Source organism: Oncorhynchus gorbuscha, linkage group LG03 (assembly GCF_021184085.1).
Source record: "Oncorhynchus gorbuscha isolate QuinsamMale2020 ecotype Even-year linkage group LG03, OgorEven_v1.0, whole genome shotgun sequence".
In the NCBI taxonomy this organism is placed as follows: Eukaryota; Metazoa; Chordata; class Actinopteri; order Salmoniformes; family Salmonidae; genus Oncorhynchus; species Oncorhynchus gorbuscha.
The window spans coordinates 29,987,373-29,999,065 of record NC_060175.1 but is presented as its reverse complement, the minus strand read 5'-3'; the positions used below and the strand labels follow the sequence as shown (position 1 = coordinate 29,999,065).

Below are 11,693 nucleotides of genomic sequence, written 5' to 3'. Positions count from 1 at the left end.
TGAGACAAGTAATATATGTAATATATGCCATTTAGCAGACGCTTTTATCCAAAGCGACTTACAGTCATGTGTGCATACATTCTACATATGGGTGGTCCCGGGGATCGAACCCACTACCCTGGCGTTACAAGCGCCATGCTCTACCAACTGAGCTACAGAAGGACCCAAGTCCCATGACATTTGTGGGGTTACCTTGAGACAAGTCCCATGACATTTGTGGGGTTACCTTGAGACAAGTCCCATGACACTTGTGGGGGTTACCTTGAGACAAGTCCCATGACGTTTGTATGGGTTACCTTGAGACAAGTCCCATGACATTTGTATGGGTTACCTTGAGACAAGCCCCATGACATTTGTATGGGTTACCTTGAGACAAGTCCCATGACGTTTGTATGGGTTACCTTGAGACAAGTCCCATGACATTTGTATGGGTTACCTTGAGACAAGCCCCATAACGTTTGTATGGGTTACCTTGAGACAAGTCCCATGACATTTGTACGGGTTACCTTGAGACAAGTCCCATGACATTTGTACGGGTTACCTTGAAACAAGCCCCATGATGTTTGTATGGGTTACCTTGAGACAAGTCCCATGACATTTGTACGGGTTACCTTGAGACATGTCCCATGACATTTGTACGGGTTACCTTGAAACAAGCCCCATGATGTTTGTATGGGTTACCTTGAGACAAGTCCCATGACATTTGTACGGGTTACCTTGAGACAATTCCCATGACATTTGTATGGGTTACCTTGAGACAAGTCCCATGACATTTGTACGGGTTACCTTGAGACAAGTCCCATGACATTTGTATGGGTTACCTTGAGACAAGTCCCATGACATTTGTATGGGTTACCTTGAGACAAGTCCCATGACATTTGTATGGGTTACCTTGAGACAAGTCCCATGACATTTGTATGGGTTACCTTGAGACAAGTCCCATGACATTTGTATGGGTTACCTTGAGACAAGTCCCGTGACATTTGTATGGGTTACCTTGAGACAAGCCCCATGACACTTGTATGGGTTACCTTGAGACAAGTCCCGTGACATTTGTATGGGTTACCTTGAGACAAGTCCCATGACATTTGTATGGGTTACCTTGAGACAAGTCCCATGACATTTGTATGGGTTACCTTGAGACAAGTCCCATGACATTTGTATGGGTTACCTTGAGACAAGTCCCATGACATTTGTATGGGTTACCTTGAGACAAGTCCCATGACACTTGTGGGGATTGAAGAGCAAATTAGCATATTCGTTTGTTGTCCAAACAGTTTGGACGGTAGAGACAGAAGTTTCCACATCGGCGGTACTGACTTCAGGCGAGTCCCACAGGACTCTTTCCATAGTGGTCAAAATAGTTAAAGGCCAAACAAACATTTTTGTGAGAATACCAACTTTTGGGATGTCTCCTGGTCTGACAGTCCTGTAGCCACTTTCCACCGGAGATTTGGAAGGCTGACAAAGGCTGATGTGTTGGATTGAGATGAAGCCCATGCAAAAAATAATCATCTTAAACTGACAGATTTTGTATGGGATGTTTTTATCATGTTAATTAGATTGATGCACAGGTGCATCAATAGACTAAGGATTAAAAGACCCTTGGGATGTGTGTGATACTTTGCAACCCATAAAAAAATCATAATGAACATAAATTACAAGTCCTATTGATTTAAACCTTATTTTAACGTTTTTATTCGTACATTAATTTAGCAGATTTACAACAGCAATTTCTGGAAAAGCAAAAGTTCTCACAGTATAAGAGAGCAGTTATTTAATTTTTGAAACCGTAAAATCCTCAGATGAGAAGTAATATTTTGGTAAACCTGTATTGTTATTGGCACTTTAAGAAAATAAAGCCTAGCAGGGAGGATCTTTGACTGTTCAATTTCATTCAACCAATGTTGAAAACCTAAGGAATATGACACATATCAGAATGGAAACCGTTAATTTCCCTGCATCTTGATTCCCCTCAACATCTAGGAAGAAACATTCATAGCAGCTCATCCTTCCTTTAGCCAAGGACGCAGAATTAATGGGTAGAAGAGGACTAGTTCTGACTGGTAATTGGATGCTATGCCATGTGCTTCAGTGACTGAATTGACTGGAATAGTTTGAATTTGGCAGAAATGCCATACCTTCTCAATTAATCCCATAACCCCTGTCACAAGAGATTAGATGGTCCTTCTGTAGCTCAGTTGGTAGAGCATGGCGCTTGTAACGCCAGGGTAGTGGGTTCGATTCCCGGGACCACCCATACGTAGAATGTATGCACACATGACTGTAAGTCGCTTTGGATAAAAGCGTCTGCTAAATGGCATATATTATATTATTATTACTTCTCAATTAATCCCATAACCCCTGTCACAAGCGATTACTTCTCAATTAATCCCATAACCCCTGTCACAAGAGATTACTTCTCAATTCAACTGTAAGTGCACCTTGTAAATCAATTTTGTTACTCCTGGACATTCCTTTAAGATGAGTGGGATTTATTTATTTCATTTCACCTCAATACATAAAATCAAATCCATAGCACATGAAACACAGGTTCTCTACTGTTCACCCGTTTCAAGCACCGAATCCTTTTTTAAGGAAAGGACAGAACAAGCTTGACAAAATAAATATCTGGAAAATATATTACACTTCTCAACACAAGTCAATCAATATATATATCACTTTCTAGACACCATAGCGGACAACACCACCAGCAATTACCATTACAACTCCTATAGCAATCATTTGTTATGTTGATGCAGGTGCTTTGGGCCAGGTCTGGATATTTAACATGATTAAAATCCTCGAATGCAATCGCTTGCATCTTATAAAAAAAAAACTGAGAACATCCCCTAAATGACAACCTACAAAATAAAAATAGTGATATAAGAGCATCCTCACTTTGAGAAAGACAATGTCTTAAATGAAACCAGTAAATTACTCTGATCAGTTAACAGACATAAAATAAATGTCCGAGAAAGGGATTGTACTGTAATAGAAGTAGTAATATTTCTTATACCGGTATGCTAATAACAATGATAAACCATGTAAATGACCACCCTACGAACTCTTCTTCATTCATCACAACGCTGAAATCCTGCGATGTCATTGTTATGAGACGAATATGGTGTGGGGGGTTATTTAAGTGGCAGAATTCCCAACTGAACAGATAATATTCACAGAATTATCATCCTCTTTGCAGTAAATGTATCCATTTCCATTATATTAACAGCTGCTGAAGAGGTCCCACAAATGCAAACTGTCATTGTACTTATCAGTAGGTATATAAAAAGTGGCCTTTAATAATTTGAGGCATTGTTCACATGGAAAATATATATTGTTTTTTAATCGTCTCCTCAACACAATGTGAAAATAACTATCAAAATAAGTCTGCGTTAATTACTTCAAAGCAACTACACGGTCCCTTCAAAATGGGACTTCTAGACCTTTACATCAAAGCTCAAAGACATCAAACCTTACGCCAAAGTCAAATTCCAAATGCAACCAATCGGTTCCTAAAAATTAAGACAATATACCAAAGAACAAAATCAAATCATGGTCTAAATAATTCATAATGATCAAGCAGTTAAGGCGAATGCACCAGACGCACTCCTGATGCAATTCCAGGTCACAGATCTTTCCTCCACTTAATTTACTGCTTCTTCTTGTTGTCCTGCTAAATAAATAACATATTTTCAATACATAAAACAGACAAATTCTCACCTAACTAACCTCAAACCATTATTAACCTGGCAGGGCAAAGTACAAGATTACTATAAGGTACACTATGCTGGTTAATCATACATAGTATTTAAGATGCTTTCTGGTCCTATGTGCATGTTATTAGATTGTTCAAAACATAGCAATGTGTATAAGAGTTAGTGGAACTATAGTATAGTTGGTATACTATATCAAAATGCACTGTGTTAGAGCACCCTTGCCAGTATTGTACCTTCTCATTCATGGCCAAAATAACCATTAGCTTCCTGAAGATAGTCACAAAGTCCAAGAAGAGATCCACAGAGTGCCTTCAATAGGGTGAAGAGAGAAAAGAGTTAACAAATATCTTATAAAACTCTTGAAAAGCTCATTAGAAAAGAGCCAAGCTATTGACACAGTCTACATAATACCAAGTCCGTACCAATTGCATTGTATACCCTACTCTACGTTTTACTATGTTGGATAAGGAAAGATTGCATGGCCTGAGAGACACCCATGCACATTTGTAAATTCTAGATCACAATGGCAAAAGACTGTTTCAACAACTAGTCCCCCACCCTCTTCACCAGGTCCAGAGAGTGTGTCCCCATTACCATATGTAGTCTTTGTCTCCCATCTCAGCCTTCTCAATGATGAGTTGAGTGTCAAATAGCACAAATGCACACATGATGGCCAGGCCAAGGTATATGTGAGCCTACACACACAAAAACACTTGATTGGGTAAAAATGACAACTAGCACACATTCTGTAAGTCATACTATAACTAAGTCCATGAAGAGTAGTGTTGGACAGCACTGTGTATAGTATTATTACTATTCAAAACAATGCAAACTTGACTATAGTAGGTTGTTTTCCTCTTACCTTGAACAACATGACAGACCCCAGGAACATGTTGAGGAAAGAGACCAGGAGCAGGATGGACAATCCGGATGTCAGAGTACCTGAAAGGCAGACATGGGGTATTTTAATTTAGTAACATTTATTTTGTACAACAGTACAGTTTCACTAAAACCGGAGTGATTAGTTTCAGTCCCTTAATAAAAAAAATCAAACTCCAGGACACTGGTAATAACTAGACTATTTTCTCCATGCATCTGACCTAGTAGCACGTCAAGGTGTGCAAGTTTACGTTCTATAGTTTCAATTCCTTCACATTACAATGTGGTTAGCAGCAGACAACACTTTACCCCAGAGGAAGAGGAAGCTCCTACGCTGGGCATAAAGAGCACTCAGTGTGAAGCACACAAAGATGATGGACGTCCCCAGGAAGGCTGTAACTATGATGCTGGGTGGAGAAGGAGAGTAGATATGAGAAACATTTAGAAAAAACCTTCAGTCAAAAGGAAACTAGCTACTTACAGATCATTATTGTCATTTCACCTAGGGTTAATAGAGATTATGTAATCCATGGTTGGGCCCAAACCAACACCTGGAATGGAGAAGAAAACAAAACAAAATATCAGCACATGATCACTGCAATAGCTAAAAATACATAGGCTGCATTTAGATTCTCTACCCTTCTTTGGAAGTGTGCACTCGTACCCTCCCCCTCAAGGATTTATTAAAAAGAATGGACTGGTGTAAGGAATATGGTGGCAACTCCCTCCAGCCATGTTTGCACCAATCCAAAGCTTTTAAAATGCATGAGGGTGAGTGAAAAAGTACACACACACACACACAGTGTAGGCCCTTTTCTGACAGCGCTATGAGGCAGATGTCAAGTAACCTTGTGGTTAACCCAGAACTAAAATCTTGTGTAATTGCTCAGCTGCTCAATTAAGTTCTGGGTCCATAGGTGTTAAGAGAAGGGATCAAGAGATGCTAAAACAGAGCGGAACGAGGAGCTCCACCCCCTCTCTGCAAGTTACGGGGCTGAATGTCCCCTCCCCTTCCAAAAAATGCTAACACCTGCGAAATCGTGATTGTCCAAATAACCAGTGACGGAAAACCCAAACAATGAAACTACTGCTGCTCGTTATCCTACACGTCCCATTCCTTCCCGACAGCCCCTACGTTACCAGTTATATTTACGTAGATCTGTCCACAAGATATTACCTGTGAAGAAGGCAAAGCCAGAGAGGATAGCCAGTCTCTTCTTCTCCGTCTGAGGGCAGTGGGGGGTCATCATCAGCCAGACCATCATGGCCAGGGAGCCCATTATTGTCAACAGCCCACCCTAATGGACATAAAACACACAGCAACAGTTATTATAATGTAATAAGATAAATGGTGATTGTCAATAACCAGTTAATGCGAAACATTACCACACAATCATGTTATATGGCCCTCTTGTGAAATCTACCCCAAACGTAAGTGTTCTTCATAGTTACAACACTAATAGAGTGCTTAAGTTTGGTTGTACTTGCTCCTATGGCTACCATTATCTCCATTTACCTGGAATAGTCTGGTGATGACGTGGACGTAGGCTCCAGCTGCAGCCACAAACATGCACAGGGCCAGGCTGGAGTAGACATTCTTCAGGTGCAGCTGAGTGGAGCGGGAGCTGAGACAGAAGGGAGAGTTGTACTGTATGAGGAACACACAGACACGTACGTGTGTGTGTACACACACACACACACACACACACACACACACACACACACACACACACACACACACACACACCTTAGCCAAATACATTTAAACTCAGTTTCACAATTCCTGACATTTAATCCTAGTAACAATTCCCTGTCTTAGGTCAGTTAGGCTCACCACTTTATTTTAAGAATGTAAAATGTCCAAATTATAGTACAGAGAATTATTTATTTCAGCTTTTATTTCTTTCATCACATTCCCAGTGGGTAAGAAGTTTACATACACTCAATTAGTATTTGGTAGCATTACCTTTAAATTGTTTAACTTGGGTCAAATGTTTCAGGTAGCCTTCCACAAGCGTCCCACAATAAGTTGGGTGAATTTTGGCCCATTCCTCCTGACAGAGCTGGTGTAACTGAGTCAGGTTTGTAGGCCTCCTTGCTCACACACGCTTTTTCAGTTCTGCCCACAAATTTTCTACAGGATTGAGGTCACGGCTTTGTGATGGCCACTCCAATACCTTGACTTTGTTGTCCGTAAGCCATTTTGCCACAACTTTGGAAGTATGCTTGGGGTCATTTTCCATTTGGAAGACCCATTTGTAACCAAGCTTTAACTTCCTGACTGATGTCTTGAGATGTTGCTTCAATATATCCACATAATTTTCCTTTCCTCATGATGCTGTCTATTTTGTGAAGTGCACCAGTCCCTCTTGCAGCAAAGCACCCCCACAACATGATGCTGCCAGCCCCGTGCTTCACGGTTGGGATGGTGTTCTTCAGCTTGCAAGCCTCCCCCTTTTTCCTCCAAACATAACGATGGTCAATATGGCCAAACAGTTCTATTTCTCCATGGGCAGTTGCAATCCATAGTCTGGCTTTTATTTTTTAATGGCAGTTTTGGAGCAGTAGCTTCTTCCTTGCTGAGCAGCCTTTCAGGTTACGTCGATATTGGACTTGTTTTACTGTGGATGTAGATACTTTTGTACCTGTTTCCTCCAGCATCTTCACAAGGTCCTTTGCTTAAATTCTGGGATTGATTTGCACTTTTCACACCAAAGTACATTAATCTCTAGGAGACAGAACGCATCTCCTTCCTGAGCGGTACGACGGCTGCGTGGTCCCATGGTGTTTATAATGGTGTTTATAATTACGTACTATTGTTTGTACAGATGAATGTGGTACCTACAGGAGTTTGGAAATTGCTGCCAAGGATGAACCAGACTTGTGGAGGTCTACAATGTTTTTTTCTGAAGTCTTGGCTGATTTCTTTTGATTTTCCCATGATGTCAAGCAAAGAGGCACTGAGTTTGAAGGTAGGCCTTGAAATACATCCACAGGTACACCTCCAATTGACTCACACGATGTCAATTAGCCCATCAGAAGCTTCTAAAGCCATGACATCATTTTATGGAAATTTTCCAAGCTGTTTAAAGGCACAGTCAACTTAGTGTATGTAAACTTCTAACCCACTGGAATTGTGATACAGTGAACTTTAAGTGAAATATAATAATAATAATAATAAATGCCATTTAGCAGACGCTTTTATCCAAAGCGACTTACAGTCATGTGTGCATACATTCTACGTATGGGTGGTCCCGGGGATCAAACCCACTACCCTGGCGTTACAAGCGCCATGCTCTACCAAATAATCTGTATGTAAACAATTGTTGGAAAAAAATGACTTGTGTCATGTACAAAGTAGATGTCCTAACAGACTTTCCAAAACTACAGTTTGTTAACAAGAAATGTGTGGACTGGTTGAAAAACTAGTTTTAATGACTCCAACCTAAGTATGTAAACTTCCGACTTCAACTGTATATACATACACACACACATCTCTCTTAATCTTCTCTATGTATCTCATGTCTCAGGCAGAGTTGCAAAGAAAAAGCCATATTCCAGACTGGCCAATAAAAAGAAAAGATTAAGATGGTCGAACAGACACTTGACAGAGGAACCATGCCTAGAAGGCCAGCATCCCGGAGTCGCCTCTTCACTGTTGACGTTGAGACTGATGTTTTGCGGGTACTATTTAATGAAACTGCCTGTTCAGGACTTGTGAGGTGTCTGTTTCTCAAACTAGACAGTCTAATGTACTTGTCCTCTCGCTCAGTTGTGCACTGGGGACTCCCACTCCTCTTTCTATTCTGGTTAGAGCCAGTTTGCACTGTTCTGTGAAGGGAGTAGTACAAAGCGTTGTACGATATCTTCAGTTTCTGGCATGGAATAGCCTTCATTTCTCAGAACAAGAATAGACTGACAAGTTTCAGAAGAAAGTTTCGTTTCTGGCCATTTTGGGTCTAATTGAACCCACAAATGTTGATTCTCCAGATACTCAACTAGTCTAAAGAAGGACAGTTTTATTGCTTCTTTAAATCAGGACAACATTTTTCAGCTGTGCTAACATAATTGCAAAAGGGTGTTTTAATGATCAATTAGCCCTTTAAAATGATAAACTTGGATTATCTAACACAACGTGTCATTGAAACACGAGTGAAGGTTTCTGATAATGGGCCTCTGTATGCCCTATGTACATATTCCATTTAAAAAACTGCCGTTTCCAGCTACAATAGTAATTTACAACATTAACAATGTCTACACTGCATTTCTGATCAATTTGATGTTATTTTAATGTACAACATGAGCGTTTCTTTCAAAAACAAGGACATTTCTAGGGTACCCCAAACGTTTTAACGGTAGTGCACATCACATGCAACACCCACAAAGCCTAACATCAACAGAGAATTGATCTATCACTACACCCAACCCACCCAGAATCAGGTATGCTTGTAGCCTGAGTAGAGCAGGACGCGAGATCAAGGGGAGATTTTTTATTGTATGAGGAACAGGTTTAGCTCTACAGAAAATGTATTTTAACATAAAATGTCCAACTCATCAGTTAGGACTAATCTAGTCATATTGTAATTTAGTAACACATCAATGCCTGCAACAGTAGCAAAGCCTGTTAGTGACCAGTACAGACTGCTTCTGTTCAATGACTGACTCATGATGACAACACTAATGATGCTAGTAAGTCTCCTTAATGTTGTCAGATAGTGTGTGGAAATAGTAAACCAAGCAAGTTACTTACATTTGGGAAAATTTAAAAAGGGAATCAAAATGTATATTCCGATCAAACATGTTCATCTTGTCTGAACTTGGTTGGACCCTGTCCCTGGAGTCAAATTTCCTGAAACAAAACAAATATGTGATGGATATTAGGCATTACTGTTGATTAGTACAGTAATGGATTGAAATAAAAACAGCCTTCTTAATTAAATCAAATTTGAACTAGCTATATGTCCTGGAATGAAAGTGAAAAAAATATATATCTTGCTGAATCACCCGAGCCAAAAGTACTTTTCACTTCATTCTTTATATTGTGGATCACATACTTGGACAGATCAAATAGACAGCTAAAGTTAACTGTGTGGGTTTGAAATTGAACGAATGTAGCCTCCTGTTATGCAAAGCAATAATTCGTGTAATGATTAGTCTGGCATTATGAAGGTCTGGGATGGGGTTTAGCTTTTTACTGACTTGGTTGTAAGGGATTGTGGTAAGGGGCTTCCTGAGTTAAATTCTTATATAGCACTCAGTCTCACCATGACCATCTCTGGCTACGTTTCAGATTTACTTAGTTATCGGTAAGCAACTATTGCTACACACCTTGGCCAAAATCCCCCAGAGTAACAAACTATTACGGGTAATTAGGCCTACAGTAAACAAATAGTCAACACTTTTGTCAAACGTAATGAAACCTTGTCGTAATCGCACAAGAGTCGACAAATGACCTCAGGCCACAAACGCACTGATTCAAAATGACAGTTGCCATGTTCATTCGCTAGTCTGAACTAGGAAACTCGGAATTGTACGACTTGCCAAATGGTTAAACGCGTCACGAGTATAACGACAACTAGTAAGCAAGTCGTACATTTCCGAGTTCCGACTAGTACATGAACGCGGTAAGTGCTTGTAGTGGTGGAAGAGGATAGTGCAACCAGGAAGCTAACTAACTCACTTCAGATTACATTGTTAATGTATCTAGCTATTTAATGTAATCGTAAACTAAGATAGCTAGCGCTTAGATGCTCCCAAACAGATGGCTAGTTGAAGGGGGCGCTGTCATGATAGCCAGACATCTAATACCAGCACGCTATCCTAGACAACTTGGCTAACGAAGGCCCTTAACCAATCATGCGTAACTCAAACAAACTTAGCTTGTTCGCCGTTTCGTGTAAGGTTATCTAAAACTAGCCAACTTCACTCCGATTAATTACAGTTGCCTATTGTAATATAGCTAACCACAACCCTTTACATAAAAAACCAGGTAATAGGTTAACGTTAGATCATTATTATGGATAAATAAAATGTGAGTAGAAAGTCAACTATTTAACGTTAGCTAGCTAACATTGGGCGTGTTCGAGAGCATCAAAAACGTAATGTAGCTTGGGTGAATTGACTGACTGATCTAGACATTTTAATGGGCAGTTATTTAGATCAGTCAGTCGGTAGCCGCCTACACTGTTGGCTACAATGTCGAACAAGCCCACTAACTAGCTAGTTTATGTTAGCATCGACATTGGCTAACAACGCTTTTCATTGTCAGACGTCAAAACGAACATAAGGACAGGTGTCGTTTACAACTTTCTGGATAGATGCATTTTATATATAATACAAATTACCTGATGGTGATATTTGGACAACGATCAGCAACAGATATATTTTTAAATAGCTAACGAAAGGCAAGCTGTTTCCACAGATGAGCCAGATATTTCACTGTTAGTACAAGTGTGAAGCATCCGGTTGGCGTTTCCGCTCACTACCAAATATGGCGATGAGAGGAAGCCCAGTGGGAGAAGAAGGAGTGAGATGGATTTTGGCCGGAATTATGCAAAGGTTCTCATCGATGAAACATTTCATCTCAATGCCGTTTACTGTTGCCAAAACTAGAATCTGTTACGAACAGAGTGGACTGAGTTTTGTAGGTTTTAACCTTTGCAAAAGTTTATTTAAAAATTGCGTTGTTTAGATTTCTATCAAATACATGCGTGCTTGGCTCTGCCCACTATGACTTATTTGTTCCCATTTGAAACGAAATGCTGTGGTCTATCTTGAGTAGAATAGTCTTGCAGCTTCTTTACGTACTTTAGCCAGAGCTACTCCTTTCTTTAATATCATTTCAATTTAAGGGCTTTATTGGCATGGGAAACATATGTCAACATTGCCAAAGCAAGTGAAGTAGATAATAAACAAAAGTGAAAAAAAACAATAAAGATTAACAGTAATGTCCATTTTTATTGTTGTTTTTTTCACTCACAGAAGACCCAAAATAATAAAGACATTACAAATGTCACATTATGTCAATATACAGTGTTGTAACGATGGAAAATAAATAAACATAAATGTGGGATGTATTTACAAAGGTGTTTGTTC

At 39.8% G+C, this 11,693-nt stretch overlaps 1 protein-coding gene across 2 annotated transcripts; it reads right to left on the bottom strand.

Annotated features, from left to right (window-relative positions):
* Positions 1–2,478: 2,478 nt before the first annotated feature.
* Positions 2,479–11,093, bottom strand: LOC124031186 (probable Bax inhibitor 1). 2 transcript variants are annotated; one of them, XM_046342127.1, is made up of 10 exons: positions 10,943–11,093; positions 9,349–9,447; positions 6,115–6,223; positions 5,776–5,896; positions 5,101–5,149; positions 4,908–5,005; positions 4,582–4,661; positions 4,314–4,414; positions 3,953–4,028; positions 2,479–3,676 (listed from the first exon to the last, which is right to left on the bottom strand). In XM_046342127.1, exons 2-10 carry the CDS (start codon positions 9,402–9,404, stop codon positions 3,653–3,655), a joined length of 714 nt encoding a protein of 237 aa, XP_046198083.1. In that variant the 5' UTR covers positions 9,405–9,447; positions 10,943–11,093; the 3' UTR covers positions 2,479–3,652. The 2 variants fall into 2 exon arrangements, with proteins under 2 accessions (XP_046198083.1, XP_046198085.1); XM_046342129.1 differs by having other exon boundaries at positions 2,479–3,673.
* Positions 11,094–11,693: the final 600 nt, after the last annotated feature.